Genomic DNA, 18,676 nt, shown 5'->3' with positions numbered 1-18,676 from the left:
TAATGATTTACACTGCAAATGCCTGCTACAATTTCAAGACATTTTTATGACTCCTCGCCGTGATCTTTAAAAGCCAACAATATATAAATTCAACTCCAGTAAAAATATCTTAAAAGTATTTCAAAATATTCATTTGTGGCAATTAGGATATAAAAAACAAGACACATTGTTAATAACAATCAAAATTGTTCTAAAATTTTTGTATCTTATACAAAGGGTGAATATTAATAAAGATATTAGAAAATGACCCATACCTTGCACGGATTATTACGCTAGTTACTTGTAAATAATGCACCCAAGTCATTGAAACATTTGAGTTTGAAAAGGGGGGAAATCCAAGCCATTACATTTTGATAGAAAAAAGAGAGAACCGATAATTATTAAAGTAAAAGAAAAAAAAGTGGTTTTTTAAGGGAATTTTTATGATTAAATTTATAATATCGACACATTATAATCTTATATTTATTAAGTTTAAAATACTCATATTTATTTAATATTGGTTTTATGAACTAGTACTAAGTAGGTATGATGATTAGTTAAGATGTTTAAATTTATATTTGGTACTGTTTTTTTAAATTAGTATTAAATAATAATGCAGATTAGTTAAAGTGTTAACTATCTTTCTCGGAAGTGATTTGTTTTAATTCATTTATATAAATATAACTAAACAATATTTCTAAACTAAAAAAAATTTCCAATCATGAACTGGACTACTCTCGTTAATATGATTTTTTATCCTTATGACTCAAAATAATCATATTATCAGTGAAAATAATATGATTTAAATCAAAATAATCATATTATCAGTGAAAATAATATGATTTAAATTAATTAATAATGAATTAAATGAAGTCTCAGTTCTTCGCAATTTTCCATATATGAATGTAGCACATCTCAAAAATTTCATTTACAATATATCTCTCAATTATTTATATTTCAAATAGGAAAAAAGTCGCAACCTTTTTAATAAATAATAGAGTAATACTCACTATTTTTCTCTACATTTCTAAATTTATTGACTAATCTCAACAATAACTCTCTTTTCTTTTCTCAACTTCAGTTGACCTTTTCTTTTCTTTTCTTAACTTCTGTTAACCGAATGTAAGGAAATGAGAAATGTGTAAATATAACATTGTCTAACTTTTACAATTCACAATATCTTGTGAAGCAATATTATTTCGAAGCACAGGCGAATTTACTGCTCTGTGAACATCAATCTATATGTTTGTCATTTCTTTTCCAACCTAAGAACTGGACTTGAGGCCAGAGAAACAAGCACATATAAGGACATCCCAACTTCAGCGGTCATTCTATTCTGTCAGCTGAGCCTGTATGGCTGTATACTTAACCCAAACAGGGGCAAGGCAGACGTAATTCACTGTAGCTCATCAGGTACAAATTCTAAACTACGAGATCAATATTAATACATCTTTACACAGGAGGGGTTCAAACTGAAAGTATTTCCAGAATGCATAATCTCAAGAGATACTTGGGTGCTCAAGGGAGTACGGAATCAGGAGAAAGTACATGCCTTTAAACTAAAGGCAAGTAAACAAGTCTGCTATACCTTGTATATTGCTGATCCCTTTATTAATTGCAATTTCAAGCTTGAATATTTATAAATGCTCCACACTTGCTTCTCTACGCCGCCGCCTCCTTCCTGACCTACTCAATACAGTTCTACCCTGTCTACGCAACCTATTCATCAATGACGTGCCATGGTCATGGCCTAGGTCATCAGTATCACCATCCTCTTGGACCTCTTCACCTTGCCTCCTTAACCCGTCAAAGGAACCAACATTTCCTCCTGTGCGACCTAATGTTTGAAATAGGAGAAAAACATTAACCAAATTGACATCAAAGTCTTCCATATTCCTGCCAAGTCCTGGGAAACCCTCCTCTTCTTCATCATCACTTGTATCAAACCCATGGGGAGTCCTTTCAATAACATAATCACCAAAAACCACAGATCCGGGCACTAACGAAGTAACCGTACTGATCACATCTTCCCTTTCTCTCTCCCGCTCAAACCGCCTCCACTTCTGTTCATGAGCAGGGTCTACTTCACGTGGCCTAGCAGAAGGGTGCTCTGATTTCACGTGTTTCTTCAATTCCTTGTAAGTTCCAACATACAAGCACTTCTCTTCCATGCAAGTTCTCTTCTTACTGTTGAGATATTTCCGTGCAGCCTCCACAATAGTCCAACCTTTCACTTGGCCTCTGCAAAGAGGACACACGAGCTCAGTGATTTCTCCTTGGTTCGCAACGGGCCCACTAGAAACTGGTTGGCTAACAAAAGAAGTAGTATCCTCAGTTGCGCCATGCAAAGGTTGGTTCAGATCACGTGAGTTTACTTTTGTGTAGGCTTTCTTGTACTGGTCTAGACAGTTAGAATAACGACAGCTGGTCCCACACATGTAGGCCCGACAGCCCTTGTCATGAGATGAACATAGCAGAAGAACTGCATTATGCGGATACTCCATGCACACAGAACAGGTTGCATCTTCCCAATCTTTCATGTGCTCAGTCCCATGGGTGCATTTCTTCTCAGTCAGGGAATCTGACACATCCCGCTTAGATAGTGGGTATGGAGTTGCCCTAAATTGTCTTGAAGCAATTCTGCGTCTTCCTCTAATACCTTTAGCCATGTCTAACCCTGAAGCAAATATAAAACATGTAAACTTGATCACGAAACACGACAACTACATATTTGCATGACATAAGCAGCAAAAAGAAAGATTAGCGCATACGAAAGGACAATACTAGCACAGACTTCAGAAATTATGTCTAATCACTAATGTCTAAATACTGACTGGTGACATCCCTGTAAGCATCTATAAAGCATTAGGTATAGCTAAGAGATTACTTGAGAAATTTGGGATACTTTAAAATATAGGGAAGATAATCTGCACAAAAGCTATGTTTACTAAATACTAACATACAACAGGATATACAAACCCAAAAAGAGATTATACTATGTGTTGTTAAGGCGCCATAGTTAGGGGCATACACCATGGTGATGAGGCATGTCCATGGCAATATGACTTTGCCATGTTTTTCAATATGACAATGAACATAGATTATAGATATATAGATATGCCACCTATATATGCCTTATTAATGTATACTTAACTATAATCAATGCAGAAAATTATATAACTTGTATCAATTTTTTTGTATTTCACACTATATAGGGGTTGGGTTCTACGGAGAACTCCGGAGAACACATCTTAATTTGAAAGTTTTATAGATCTATTATCCAAAATGCATGTGCTCCATGATTAAAACACAATACTGAAGAAAGTACCATTTAGAGAAAAAATATCTACATAACACATACACATTTTGTATACGACATAATTATTATAATTTATGTTCTATACACAATCAAGACATTATTCATAAGAAATTGATGTGGTATGAACTGCAATTCAAGGTGGAATTCTAGAATTGATGCAAGATGTGAACAGTACGACAACAGAAAATACAATCACTGCTCACATAAGAAAGATAGATTAGAATAGATAAAAATTTTGTAGCAATTCGAGTCTTTAGTTTACGTCATCTCACAATTTATTCTCTCCCTTTCTCCTCACTTCTAATTGATACTCCTCCCAACACTCAACAAATCCAAGGCTAACTGAATTTTTCTGTACATTGTCCTTGTAATTTCTGTCAAATGCATTTCCCTTGTTAACCCTGTACTTATGTCTCACATGTGTCATTACTATAGGAGGTCTCAAGGTCACCAGTGAAGTCATTGCATTCCTGCTCATAGATTTAATAAATCCACTAGATTAGCGGCAGGCCTAAAGAGTATCAACGGCTGCCCACTACCTATCCTTAACTTTTTCTTACATTATATCTAAAATGACAACATTTTCTAAATGATCCCTCAGCGAGTCTAATTTAGGTATTTGGTGTTTTCTCCAACTAACTTTTTTACATTCTTTTTATTTTTTTAAAACGACATTTTTTTTTCCTAAAATAATCCCTCAGCGAGTATAATTTAGGTATTTGGTGTTTTATCCAACTAACTCTCGTGCTTAAGATGTTCTCCTTTTCCTATCCAGAGATAACATGTGCTTTCTCCTATCAGGTCTCGAGACCTATAGTCATGGAATTATTCTTAAAAAAGATTATACGACTATTTCGTTTCACAATATGAATCTATGATGCAAAAGGTGACATTGTTTCCATGAAAAGCACAGAAGAAAGCCTCGAGTTCACTCGTCATACTGATACATACAAACTACACAGTATATACTGAACAAAACTAATTTCGAAACAAACCAGGACACAGTACCAAAAGAATTACGAATCTATGATGCACATGATGAAAAATCAAACGAGCATCAATTGAGTTGAATATCCAGCGAATCTGAATACACAATTATGCATCTAGAACAAATTTAAAAATAAAAAAAAAAGATTTAAACCGGAGATCTAGCAAAAACGTGAAATCGATTGAAATTTTACGCGAGAGAATAGAAGAAAGGAGCTTACCGGAGTCAATTAGGGATTGTATCGGAGGAGAATACGAGCGGATGGATCGACAAAGATAGATAGATAGTGTCGTAGCAGGGAAGCCTGTATTTTAGAACAATTAATTAATAAACAGATCATTGACGAAGAAATTAAATAAACAGATCAGATCTAAAAAGTACAGGCTATCAAGTTTTATTTAATTAATTTTTATAATGATACACTATATTTAAATTTATACAATTAATGATATAATTTTTATATAAACCTTTTATGAAAAATTATTACAACTTTTATTATTATTATTAATAAATTAACAGTTTTGATACAAATATTACCTTATTAACTATAATGTTTTGAAAATTTAATTATTCAACTCTTATTTCTTAATTTGTTTATTTTAAATATTCATTTAAAATTTATTTAAGCTGCCAAATCAAAGAGAGTTTTGGATTCGTAAAACTATTAATAAATTATTACGTCTTTAACTTTAATTTCTTTAATGGATTTTAAATTATTGCATTATTTATTATAATTGGTTTAAACTTTTTAAATAATTAGGTGATAACATTGATAATAACGACATTTACAAAATTAATAATAACAATAATCTATTTTTTATTTTTCTATTATCAACTAAAGCACATAATAGTATCAAATTTTGAACATATTTTTTCTTCTAAAAATGTTTAAACAAAAATAATTTAGCATGGTATAATTATAAATAAGATATATACTAATAGAATAGAAGTGTGAGTTTAGAGTAAGTCTAACAATGTCTTAATTCAAAATTTAAAAATAATATTAAAAATAGGTGATTTAAAACATATTTAATTAATATCAATTACATCAATTTGTTATATCTTCACGAGTTTCCTGAGTTGTCAGTACAATTCTCCATTGGGATAATTAATTCAAACGTCCCTGAACTATATGTTGTTTATTGTCTAGGTCCCTATCCTATTTTTCTCAATATTGCGATCCTTAAATTTTCAAACTTTTCTGATTCGCATCCTTCCGTTAAAAATCAACTAACAGACGTTAGTCAATGCTTCGTGGCAGATCAAAAAATAAAATTAAAAAATTAAAAACTGAGCTGTCATCTTTTAAAATCAATTTAAGTTAAGTCAATTTAAGTCCAAAAATAAATCATCCACGCACCTAACACTCGCTAAGCAGCGTACTAACACACGAAAATTAGGGTTCTAGAGCGATTGGGGATTTTGTTTCTTCACTAAGCTAGGGTTCGATTGACAGCGATCCTTCTATCATATGAGGTATGTACAGACATACAAGATCATATATATACATGTATATATTTTTCTCTTATTGATTGTGTGTATATGTGTAGGGATGGGGATTTACTATGTCAATATTCGAATTCATCATGGGGGAGTGTTTACTTACAAGAATCGCATACGGCTCTATGAAGAAGGTAAAGTAGAACTAATTTACTGCCAGAGCATAGATACAATATGTCTTGATTCATGCAAAGATTTGATAGAGAAGAGGCTTGGGTATAAAAACTATAAGATATATTGGCACAAGGAGGGTGAGTCACTTGATAATTGTCAATTATTGTGGAGTGAAGATATTATTAATGACATGTGTACTTATGCTACTAAAACTGGTACTTGTGTCATTTATGTTGATCATGCTTGTGAAAATGTGAATGAATGTGATGAGGATGAAAAATATGTGAGTGAAGACAGTGGGAGTAGTGATTATTATGATTATAATGATGAGGAAGGGTCTGATTTTAGTAATGAAACTGAAAGTGATCGACATTATAGTGAAAATGAGAGTGACAAGGATGAGGAGCTTAATGAGATAATTAGTAAGAAGAAACATGTTATTGCTACTAAAAAGAACCCAGCTGTAGATGAGCTTAATGTGGACAATGTTGATGATATGTCTGTTCCCATTAGTAGTTTCTTCGATAAGGCAAAAGCTAAGGCTAAGAAAAAGAATAAAGAGAAAGTTGACTTGGCTGAAGATGTTGATTGGGAGAGTGATCATGGTAGTGACTCTCTTAGAATGCCTTCAATAGACTCCACAGATTCAAGTGATGTTGAAGGGGAATCTTCTAAGACTAAAAAAACTGTTTGGAAGGGCAAAAGCTAAGGCTAAGAAAAAGGCATCAAGTCAAAAAAATAAGAACGAGCAACCAACAATTGAAGGGAGACAACCTAAGAGGAAGAGGGGAAGGCCACCCAAAGCAAAAAATGTTGAAGTTCTACCTCCACCTCCTCCACTTCCACCAGTTGGTGTAGGTGTTTTTATGTTAAAAGATGGTCACACATATTTCTCAACAACAAGAGAAACAATCAGAATCTCATCACAACCAACTGGAAGTGTTTCTGATATGTCATCCGCAGCAAAGGCCAAACCAAGTTCTAGCCAGCCTTAATGAAACAGTTTCATTTTGATGTTCACAACTGAAGTAGTTTATCTTAGCTTTTGGATGTTCAGTATTACTATTTCTAAGTGTTGATTTCAGTTGTGAATTGTGATCTTTATTTGTCTTCCATTGTTAAACAGGAGTATATTTTGGATGTTAATTTAAATGTGATATTGCTGAATGTCTAATTTTTGTTGTGCTCATAATTATGCTAATTTTTAATTGCAATTCGAGCACAATGCAAATGAACAACAAATTTTATGAGATATTAAATTTTTGAGAAATTGCCACATAAGCACTAGCCACGTCAGCTTTAGCCACATAAGCATCTGCTACATAAGCATTGACTAACGTCTGTTAGTTAATTTTTAACGGAAGGATGCGAATTAGAAAAGTTTGAAAGTTTAAGGATCGCAATATTGAGAAAAATAGGATAGGGACCTAGACAATAAACAGCCTATAGTTCAAGGACGTTTGAATTAATTATCCCTTCTCCATTCTATGGCTATGGCATAATGCGGGTGTAAGAAAGATGATTTTAGCTTTTGTGGCTCGACCGAGATTTGATGCCAACGAAAATGTAACGTTCGGCGGAAAGCTTCAAAATTTTCCATTTATAATTAAGGAGGCAGCAAAACGAAGCAGCGTAAATCGTCCCGCAAGATCACTTGAAACCAAAGCTATGATTTCAGTTGAAAAAGTTATAATGTCATTTTTGATTAACAAAGTAGTGGCAGCCATTCAACAGAAATGACCAAGGGAAGATTTTGAGTTGAAAAAGTTATAATGTCATTTTTTATTAACAAAGTAGTGGCAGCCATTCAACAGAAATGACCAAGGGAAGATTTTGAAAAGGATATTATTATACAACAGGATAATGCTAAGACACATGAAGATATCAACCTCCTAGCTCACCAGATCTAAAACATTTAGATCTGGGTTTTTTTAATGGTATTCAATCTTTACAGTATAAAGAGACACCAAAAAATGTTGATCAACTTGTTACTGCTGATGAAAAAGCATTTGAGCTTCTCATCAAAGTCGTTCAACTACATGTTTTTGACATTACACTATGTCATGGTGGAGATCATGAAATACGATGGTTGTAACAATTACAAACTCCCTCACAAACAAAAAGTGAGTTTGGACAGACAAGGTCTACTTCCATGCCAAGTTAAGTGCAATAGCAATCTTTGTTTTTCATATAAATAATTGTAAGCATTACAATTGCAATACAGTCCAGAGCAGTTAGATCAAATGTCATACCTCATTAACCTCTTTAGTCTACACAATTGTAAGTTGTAATCCCTATATACAAGATCAAGAGGACCAATTTATCTCGAAAATACATTCAATACCATTAGTTAATTACTTGCAATACCAATCTGGAATCATGATTAGATCATGCCAGCAACAATAATAATCGGTTAGTTAACTTGCACAAAAATTGCTACTTACATTAGCCCCCCAACAGCTATGACAGAATCAGTCCCGGAAACATATTCATCTTCAACAAGTGGAATTGTCCTCCACACACTCATTTTCATAGGATGGCTTTTATCTACAAGTTCAATGACAATTTTTTTTTATTTTATTATATATGTGTTTCTACTTTCTACATTACCACAATATTCATAATAAAGAACATATTACAATTTACCTACATTTATCGGCACAGTACTTTTTTGAGCAAATGGCAGCATAATGAGACCCAGCCAATTCCAAGAGTGCAAATCGCCAATCGCCTGTGTGGTTGGCGGAATCCTCTAAAGACTCGACCACTATGTCAGAATTCTGACAGCATATTTGAAGCCTCCTTTTTAGTACGTTTAAAATTAATGAATAATATGTGAAATTGTATGTAATATATAACTAAACATCTTCGACAAGCTTAAAAAAAGCCAGTGCCTGATACATAAGGCTGCCACTGCAGCAGGTTTTTGAAAACATCTTGATGTACTCAAGTGCAACCTTTATTTTTTTACAAAGAGGTTGTTTCCAAGGTTCAAACTCATGACCTGATGGTAACAACTAACAAGTAAACACTTAACTAGGGCACCAAGCACGAACTTGACAGAATAACAGAATATTGTAGACTTGCTTAAAGCACAAAAATAATTTGTACAATACTTACATATTTAAGAAAGAATGTACTATCGAAGAAGGACGATGGTGGGTGGGAAAGGGGGGAAATGAAGGGATAAACCTACATCCGTGGAGAATGAGTAAAACACTCGTAACTCCCCATATATATTTAAAAATTCTCATCAATTCACTTTAATAAGACGAATTTCTTAGTTTTTTCACAAAATTTTAAATTGGCTTTTTTTTACTAAATCTTTAATTGGCTTTTTGAATTGGTTAACATAAACAAAATTTATATTGCATTTAGTATTTTTAAATTGGATTTTAATCATTTTTAATACTTGTTGACAAATTTCTCATTAGATTTAAAATATGTTCCTTCATTCTGGCAATATTTTAGGTTGCTAACATAAGATTATATATTAAAATAGTATATGAGGTTAAGATCCTAAAGAGTTAACCACGTCGACAACCAACAAAACCTTCTCATGCTAATTTTATATTGGATTATTTAATATTTTCTATTTGATCTTTATTACAATATCAGTACTGATACTGTATTTTTGTTGATATTTTAATTAAAACATGTTAATCAGCTTTCTATTCTTTATATGAGGCGACAACCTCTTTGTTAGATAAAGTTTCTTAGTATTTTACACAAAGAAGTATCATTTGTAGTATCTTTTTTTGTTTTGTCTTATTATGTAAGAAAGAAGTGTTATCACAACCTTTACTTGACTCCCTTAACTCTTAAGAGGCACAATGTTGCATTAAAAAAACTACAACTATTCTATCACTTAATCTGAGTACTAGAATATATTGATACGACGATCATTCACCAAACCCATGATTATAACTCAAAACTTATGGCAATACGGCAGCATAATTTAATGACAGCATAGCAACGTGGAGAAATTGATTCCTCAATGTCCGGAGGAGAGGTGATCAAATACCTCAGAACTGGAACTTTCAGAAAGATGAATGCCTTCTTTGCTAGCAGCTACAGACCGGATGGTAAAGGTTTTGAATGGTGATCCAGAAAATCCCCTTCCTAATGCCTTAACATAAGCCTCCTGAATATAGATTTTCTACGTCAGTGAAGTCTAAAGGAAAAATTGTAATGGATGCATCATCAACTTCACAAATGATGCATAACCAACTAGATACTGATGGCCAAAATAAATAGACATAAGTATGTGTGTGGATGTCTGTTTACATGGTGTGTATAACAGTGATCTATCTTTATTTAAAAAATAAATGCACGGGATATTTCAAAATAATGCATACAGCCAAGTACAATATATCAGTAGTTTGCTTCGTTCCCTATAGAGAGAATTTTAAATGTAAATTTAAGACACATAAAAATATTTTGAAACCATCAAAACATTTTGCCAAGCAGAAGTATAACAACCAACTATATCTACATTCTAAATCACACTTTTTAAAGATATCACCTGCTTTTGCTTAGAAAATGCAATCAAAACACATGAAACTTTGACTTTGATAGCCCTTGGATAAAGGAGTACCTTTTTCACAATTCTCAGGTGTACTTCCAGATAAATTTGAGTACTATAATATTAAGGAGGGAATGTGGATTTCATATATATTTTTCCCAGAATCTAAAGGCAAGTCAGGAAGCTCATCGTATGCTCAGTGCTGAAAAAGGCAGTTCACAAGTAGGGACAATTTCAAAAGAAAGAGTAGAGGTTGTATGCAAGTAACAAAGCGGCAACAAAGTGCATGTGTCAAATGCCAAACTTATAAAAACTATTGAGAATTTAGGCAGAAATACCAGACTCTCCTCAATCAAAAGTTATTTAAAAACAAAACCATAATAACCACACCTGTTTAAATTTCTCAGAACAGAAGCATAAGCTCGTCTGCCTCACTCTCTCTTGCCTCCCTCACTTTCTTTAGGATAGATACGGTAATGTTTATTAGAGGCGAGAGGCGCATTGAGGCACAAGACCCTCCTCATAAAGAGTCATCCTCAATTAAAGAAGCATAACTTCAGTTTTAAGCTACAAAATTTTGGAATAAATCCCCACAGGCTACCTCATAAATTAGAAGCAAATCATACACTGATCCTCACCAAGGTCATCATAAATTTTGTACATGGAAGAGTCGAAGAGAGGGGGGGGGGGGGGGGGGGGGATAAGCACTGGTACACAACAGATTAAAAGTCGCGTCTTACATTTAGGACTGTTTCATCTTTCCATTTCAAACACTGGGTTGCTTTTAGGCTCAAATATACTGTCCTCTCTCCATTTGCATCTCACAAGTTGCCTCGCTTGAGATGCGAGCCGCGCGTGTCATCGAAGGGTACACTGGTATGTACTACTTCTGTAGGGGAAGAACTGCTTTTTCCATACGAGGTGCTGGATGAATAACCATCCACCCCAGACGCAAACCAATTGAGCTTTTTCTTAAAACTTAAACTCTTGGGACGAACATCCCAAAATAGAGAAAATCTGGGGCCACGGAATCCAGCTCATCGGTTTGTAAAATTAAGTTTTTGAACTTTGTTGACTTATGTCTAGTAAACTATCTCTATTATGCTGTAAGGTTGTTCCACATACTTTTACATTGTTCACTATTCGAACTAAAGACACAAATAAATTATTAAGAAAAAATTAAGATACAAAGAGGCAGTAAAGCTCAACTTAATACAAAAATCCAAAACTGCAAGCCTTTGCTTATAGAGGAATAAGACACATGTACATATTAAATCTGATAACAGGGCTAACCTTGAGTGTCCATAATTTTATGAACTCCTGGCGCTGAATTTCGGGGTCTGAAATAGAACTTAATAGTTGCACCTCCTGCTGGGAAAAGTATCTTTTAGCAAATGATGAGATACTGTGTTTAATCTTCCGTTCCTTTTCTTCTATGTCTATGCCAATCTAATATCCAGAAGTAAATGAAAACGCTTAAATAAATTACTTTAACAAAAAACGGAAGAGGAAATTTTATGTCAATCTGTTTACAATATAAGCTTCAAAGATATGTATTTTACGCAGAGTAACAAATTGATAGTCACTAACTGGATTATGCGTCGTCACTCCACATGCTACTAGTGATTCGGTATGTGAAATATTGAAATGCAATTGTTGAGGATGCCAATCCTCAATCTGTTGCCAGTCTACCTATAAATATGTTCAAGGCTGATGTTTTTAAGTGTATGATTAGAAAACATGAAAATGAAAAGAGTTTCTGTACAAACAGCATATGGCACCCAAACCTCAGGCTTCCCATGGATGTTCTTCCTAAACTTCAAAGACCTTGGACTAACTTGATTTGTCTGATCTAGGAAGAGAAAATATTAATTCAGTTATCAAATGAGTTCATTGAGCATTTTGTCTAACTTATCAATAGCCAAGAATTGTAAAAGATAATATAAACCCAATGACCTATATTCCGGTGTTTCCAAAATTATTAATTTTTAATTTCTTGTCATCATCAGAAGATGTTACACGAAGTAATAGTATTATGCTTTCAGCATCATTTGAAAATTTGTATAGACATCTTCAGATTATCATTATCATCTTTCAATTATCTAGATAAGACTAAGTTTACTTTTTGCTATAGATGAAATTGACATGTACTCTGCATACTCTGATAAATGTAAATCTGTAACTTGAGTATGAAACTAAAGGAAGATCAAGATAAAAACCAGTCAGTCATACATCTCGCAATGGTAGTACGAACAAGAGCACGAGCAAGCAGAGCTCCTTTTTGCAGTTCGTCGCCACGCATGCTAAAAACACGTTCTTTTTCAGATTTTGGTAGAAATTCCAAGTATTTGTTTAAGAGTTGTTCACTCTTAACTTCATTAGGTATAACATACCAAAGATGAGTTTCCCTGCATTTCAGAAAGTATATTATACTAAACTGCAAGGAAAGTAACAAGAGATCCTGAATGTGTCGATAACTAACCTCCAGATAAACATCACATAATATATAGAAGTACATGGTAAGTTAATTGCAATACCAAATCATACATTCGGGAAGGAAGTTGTATTGGCGCCAGAGAAGTTGAAGAAGTAAAGAATTTTGTATCCAGGCATTGCATCCTCATATCGATTCTTACTCCACGCATGCGAGAAAACATAAATCCTAAAGGCTGCTCAATCGTTCTTCCACAATGCTATGTTCTGTCATAATCAACACTAGTAATTATAAAGTCTACTACTACCTACTAATCACTAATCTGATTCTACCAAATGTTATAATCGATTGTCTACATAAATTTATAAAGCAGCAACCGTGTAAAACTTATAACTTGTATGATAATTCCGCAAATCATATACCACAAAATTCAGTACCCTATTATACGTAAAACAAGCCGGTAATGTAAAATGAGGATACAACAAGTTGAATTACAGTAAAGTAACATGACTTGAGTAATCAAAGCCTATTGCAAGTCACAATACTCGAGTAATCATGTAATAACGAGAATATCACTCAATTTGTGTTTCATAATATATATAAAACAATCACATTCTGGTGTTCAAAATCACTTATTATTTGCTTAAGAATTGTAGTTTACAAATTTGGGGAAGTCACCCTAGACAAAATTGATAAGTCAACACTACACAGCTATAAAAAACCATATGTATGTGTGTATATAAATGAGAGAGCATAAATATAATTAAACTGAGAAGATAATTATATTGAAGATCAATTTTGTAGAGATTATCATAGCAGAGGAAGATAGCTTACGGGGTTAATCGAAGAGTGCGCATCTGTGTAGCCAATAGGGGCATAGGGCCCCCATTAAGATTACATGAGAACTGCTTATATTATTTAATTTGGACCATTAGTGCTTAGTATACATGTTTGTGGTTTTTAATTAAGTCCTTAATATAAAAGGAGCATTACACTTTATCATGAGATAGAGAGCATCAAAAGCAAATGAGAATCACTAGAACAAGTTCCATAGAACATAAAACTGAAACTTCTACTTGACACGGAGCACTGTCTTTTCGTTCATCTCACATATGCTAAATTGTCTATACATGATGTAAATTTTCAATAGTTTAATGAGCACAAGATTACACTCACGCCATCCTGTTTTAGAGATATGACTTGTTAATAATTAATTAGACAATAAATAGAGAAATAAAAAAGGTTGTATGTTAATCACAAAATACACGCACGGCCACTATCATTTCCTCTCTTCTGCCTTGTTCTTTGGTATGAACTGCAATTCAAGGTGGAATTCTAGAATTGATGCAAGATGTGAACAGTGCGACAACGGAGGATACAATCACTTCTTACATAAGAAAGATAGATTAGAATAAATAAAATTTTCGTAGCAATTCAAGTAGATTAGTTTACGTCATCTCACAATTTATTCTCTCCCTTTATCCTCTCTTCTAATTAATATTCCTCCCACCAGTCCACAAATCCAAGGCTAACTGAATCGTTCTATACGTTGTCCTTGTAATTCCTGTCCTGTGCATTTCCCTTGTTAACACTGTACCTATGTCTCACATGTGTCATTACCATAGGCGGTCTCAAGGTCACCAGTAAAGTCATTGCTTCCTGCTCATCCATTTAATAAATCCACTAAATTAGCAGCAAGCCTAAAGAGTAACAATCATTGCCAGCAACCTATCCTTAACTTCTTCTTTTTTTCCATTCATATTTAAAATCACAATTTTTTTTAAATGATCCCTCAGCGAGTATAAATTAGGTATTATGATGTTTATCCAACTAACTTTTTTTACAGTTTTATTTAAAACAACATTTTTTTAATTGATCCCTCAGCCAGTATAATTTAGGTATTTGGTGTTTTATCCAACTAACTCTCGTGCTTAAGGTGTTCTCCTTCTCCTATCCAGAGATAACGTGTGTTTCTCCTATCAGGTCTCCGAGACATATAGTCGTAGACCTGTTCTTAAAAAAGATTATAAGACTATTTCTTTTCGCAATATGAACCGATGCTGCAAAACGTGACATTGTTTCGATGAAAAGCACTGAAAAAAGCCTTGAATTTAGAGCATCTCCAACCATACAAACCCCTTAGCTAAAAAGTGAGTTGGCATTCCAAATATAAAAAATTTAGTCAACCGGTTGAAAAAATCATACTCCAACCACGGGAACCTGTTGTCTATAATTTTAGCCAACCTCCTATGGATGACTATATTTGTCGAACCTCTACAAGAGTACAAGTGTGTAAGAAATCTGTATAATGATTGCACATCATTTATCACCATATTAAACTGATATATTATGTTTTAACAAACTAAAATATTAATAACATTCTATTTTTAAATTATAGCCAACCAATATAGCCAATACCATTGAAGTACAATGTCTTACAGGTCTAGCAAATTTTACATAATGTCTTACATGTTCAATTTAGCCAACGATTATAGCCAACGTCGTTGGAAATGCTCTTACTAATCATACTAATACAAACTACATACTGAACAAAGCTAATTTCGAAACAAACGAGCACAAAGTACCAAAAGAATTACGAATCTATGATGCACATGATGAAAAATCAAACGAGCTTCAATTGAGTTGAATATACCAGAGAATCTGTATACATAATTATGCATGTAGAATAAATTAAAAGAAAGGTTTAAATCGGAGAACTAGCAAAAACGGGAAGTGGATTAAAATTTAACGCGAGAAAATAGAAGACAGAAGCTTACCGGAGTCGATTAGGGATTGTATAGGCGGAGAACAAGAAATAGACAGATAGATAGTGTAGTGGTAGTAAAGAAGCCTGTAACACCGGAGTTAGAACAATCAATTAATAAACAGATCATCTGACGAAGAAACCTAACCGGAATATTTATATTATTAACTGAAAGTCTGAAACGCATAATATAATCAAATTTTAAATATTATTTTTCTTCTCAACTTAATAATTTAGTAGAGAAAAGGGATGAATCCTACGAAAGAAACATAACTAATCCTGAGGATTTGGGGAAAATCGTCTCAAATAATTTTTGGATGAAAACTCTACATTATACTAAAGCGTTTTGTTATATTAAATTTGTAATCCGGCAAAACGCTAACAAAAAATATTATATTTTATTAATTTTTAAGTATTTTGTTGTGTTAAACCTGTTAACTCAGTAAAACGCTACACAAATAGCGTTCTATCTTATTAATCTTAAGTAAAATATATCAGAATACTATATAAATAATCTTAATCTTAGTAAAAATGCTACACTTTCTATTTTGGATCATGATATTTGGTTTATAACATTTGAGACATTAGAGCAAGTCCAATAAATTAGTCAAATGAGCTCCTAAACTCATATTTAGGTATTGTATTAAAAAATAGACACTCCAACACTATTGTCGCAGTTACCTAAATAACCAACATATTCTCAAATCTTATAACCATTACCTATTTTTAGGTAACTTTTAATCATTACCTATTTAATATTTATCAATAAAAAATTATTTTTCTTCTTTTTGTTTTTTTTTATTTTTTCCCTATCTTTCCCCCTTCTCTTTCTCAAATTTATTACTCCATCAGTCCCAATTTACAGTATTTGACTTGTATGATTTTTTATGATCAAATTGATCAAATTTTGATTGAAATTTACATATATAAAATTATTAGAATTTTTCTTGAAAAATATATTACTAGAATATGCATCTATTCAACTTTAAAGGAGCGAGTATTAAAATAATAAATAATAAATAATAATAATAATAATAATAATAATAATAATAATAATAATAATAATAATAATAATAATGCCAATACCCAATTTAGCATAGTATAAGCTTAACCCCAAGTGAGTTCCCACTTCCCAAGCACTGAACTACAAGGTTGAATTCAATCCCATTTGTTTTCAAGGCTCAATTCTCATCAATTCAGCAGCTATATATAACATCATTCATTGATTTCGGCGTCCCTCCCCCTTCCTACTCATTCGAGATTGCTTGGGCTCCAGGTAGCAAGGACCATGCTTCCACGTGTTTGTCAATATGTCTAAATGAGATTCATATTTTAGTATTCACTGTATTCATTATATTTGTGTGTTTCTTAACTCCCAAGTGTTTCCAGGCACAACTATCTGAGCTGCTGTGGGGGTGTCATGTTTCTCCGTCGAGTTGGGCGTACATTGCCTGTCTCGAAGAGGTTGTTTAGCACTACTATTAGTGCTAGTACAACTAGCAATATGGACAGTGCTATCGATGAGCTTAATAAGGTGTTCACCCTGTTCATTCTCCTCTTCGAATATGTATTTCTAATGTTTCACCCCCTTGCTTGCATCCGGTCTGAAATTTCAAGCCTTGCCGTTACATTAACATTGTTCATATCGTAACTCAAAAATTATATATAGATAAAAATATTGTTAACAATGACATATCTTCTTGTTAATTTATTAAGACAAATGTAGGGCATTCAATCTGATAGTTCCATATGATTGGAGACATGAGTTGATACTTGATAGCAAGTGTCAAGCGGTGAAGGGGAAAAAAATGCTAATTCACATTCTCTAACAAGTCATACTAGGTACTTTATTATATGACTATCTTTTTATTTTTCAGGAGATGGAATTTGTGTTTGGTGAGGCTCCTCCAACAAGTCTTGCAGGTTCTGGCAGCAATCAATCTGTAGCTCAAGATTCCCCGACATTACCCTCTGAAATGGTGGGTATTGAATCTAGCTTGACCCACATTGGCAGCAAGGGTGAAGCACAGATGGTGGATGTCTCTCCTAAAGAGATGAGCAAGAGAGTTGCTATAGCTAGCTGCAAAGTCATTCTTGGAAGGAAAGTTTTTGATTTAGTTTCTGCCAACCAGATGACAAAAGGTGACGTTCTTAGTGTCGCGAAAATTGCTGGAATAGTTGGAGCAAAGCAAACAAGCAACCTCATCCCCCTATGCCACAACATCTGTTTGAGTCATGTTCGTGTGGATTTAACTTTGAATCCTAGTGACTTCAGTGTCAAAATAGAAGGAGAGGCTGCTTCGACTGGAAAGACGGGAGTTGAAATGGAAGCAATGACAGCAGTATCTGTAGCAGGGCTAACGGTGTATGATATGTGCAAGGCTGCTTCTAAAGATATACAAATAACAGATGTGAGACTTGAACAGAAGATGGGGGGTAAAAGCGGGACATGGTCCAGAGACAAATGATTGTGTAAGAACTAGTTAAAGGATAACGGTATTTGAAATAATAAAAGGTTGAACCTAGCATTATTAATTCTATTTTTTCTTTTGACAATTTAGGTTTATATGCCTTATAAATGAGTATACGTATGTTTTAATACTTCTCGGGATGAGCCAGAGTCGAACTCGGGTGTCCGGGACAACTGAGTATGACCCTTGGCTGTAATTTGATGACAGCTTAAGCAAACCATAAATAACCATTTATCATAACTGAATATCTGTTGTGCTCCTGCAAGTGTTGTGCATAGATGTCACCCCCAAGTATATTGCATATATGTTCCGGTAGCTAGAGAATTGCTTTCATTCTCCTCGGTTTCCTCCAGACTATTATTTTATTTTAAAAAGTAATATTTATATAATTAAATTATCAATTTTACTTCATTTTCTGATTTTAAACCACATCTACATTCACCTCATTTTTACAAAATTTCAACTTCAAATCCTCGGTAAAAAGAGCAAACAATATAACAAGCAAGAGTTAACAACGTACCAAGCAAAATAAGATGAACTTGCAAAGTAGTTTCTTCCCATTAAAACTAAGCTGACTAGGCA

General features: G+C 33.4%; 3 protein-coding genes across 10 annotated transcripts; 1 reads left to right on the top strand and 2 right to left on the bottom strand.

Moving 5' to 3' along the window:
• Positions 1 to 1,206: 1,206 nt before the first annotated feature.
• Positions 1,207 to 4,629, bottom strand: LOC108224492 (uncharacterized). Its single transcript, XM_017399133.2, has 2 exons — positions 4,507 to 4,629; positions 1,207 to 2,656 (listed from the first exon to the last, which is right to left on the bottom strand). Exon 2 carries the CDS (start codon positions 2,646 to 2,648, stop codon positions 1,617 to 1,619), a length of 1,032 nt encoding a protein of 343 aa, XP_017254622.1. The 5' UTR covers positions 2,649 to 2,656; positions 4,507 to 4,629; the 3' UTR covers positions 1,207 to 1,616.
• A 3,426-nt stretch (positions 4,630 to 8,055) lies between these two features.
• LOC108224409 (uncharacterized) lies at positions 8,056 to 15,883 on the bottom strand. Of its 7 annotated transcripts, none has more exons than XM_017399027.2 (9): positions 15,637 to 15,883; positions 12,973 to 13,125; positions 12,658 to 12,833; positions 12,213 to 12,277; positions 12,016 to 12,117; positions 11,719 to 11,793; positions 9,925 to 10,044; positions 8,551 to 8,680; positions 8,056 to 8,447 (listed from the first exon to the last, which is right to left on the bottom strand). In XM_017399027.2, exons 2-9 carry the CDS (start codon positions 13,080 to 13,082, stop codon positions 8,341 to 8,343), a joined length of 885 nt encoding a protein of 294 aa, XP_017254516.1. In that variant the 5' UTR covers positions 13,083 to 13,125; positions 15,637 to 15,883; the 3' UTR covers positions 8,056 to 8,340. The 7 variants fall into 7 exon arrangements, with proteins under 7 accessions (XP_017254516.1, XP_017254517.1, XP_063936150.1 ...); XM_017399028.2 differs by having other exon boundaries at positions 8,547 to 8,680; positions 11,719 to 11,874; positions 15,637 to 15,880; XM_064080080.1 differs by having other exon boundaries at positions 11,719 to 11,874; positions 12,908 to 13,125; positions 15,637 to 15,876.
• Positions 15,884 to 16,714: 831 nt separating this feature from the next.
• Positions 16,715 to 18,189, top strand: LOC108228169 (cyclic pyranopterin monophosphate synthase, mitochondrial). 2 transcript variants are annotated; one of them, XM_017403681.2, is made up of 3 exons: positions 16,715 to 16,899; positions 17,013 to 17,157; positions 17,501 to 18,189. In XM_017403681.2, the coding sequence occupies exons 2-3, from the start codon at positions 17,044 to 17,046 to the stop codon at positions 18,089 to 18,091; spliced, it is 705 nt and encodes a 234-aa protein (XP_017259170.1). In that variant the 5' UTR covers positions 16,715 to 16,899; positions 17,013 to 17,043; the 3' UTR covers positions 18,092 to 18,189. The 2 variants fall into 2 exon arrangements, with proteins under 2 accessions (XP_017259170.1, XP_017259171.1); XM_017403682.2 differs by having other exon boundaries at positions 16,769 to 16,899; positions 17,004 to 17,157.
• The last annotated feature ends 487 nt before the right edge of the window (positions 18,190 to 18,676 follow it).

Source organism: Daucus carota, chromosome 6 (assembly GCF_001625215.2).
Source record: "Daucus carota subsp. sativus chromosome 6, DH1 v3.0, whole genome shotgun sequence".
NCBI lineage: Eukaryota > Viridiplantae > Streptophyta > Magnoliopsida > Apiales > Apiaceae > Daucus > Daucus carota.
The sequence above is the reverse complement of the archived record's forward strand: the minus strand, read 5'-3'. Positions and strand labels throughout refer to the sequence as shown.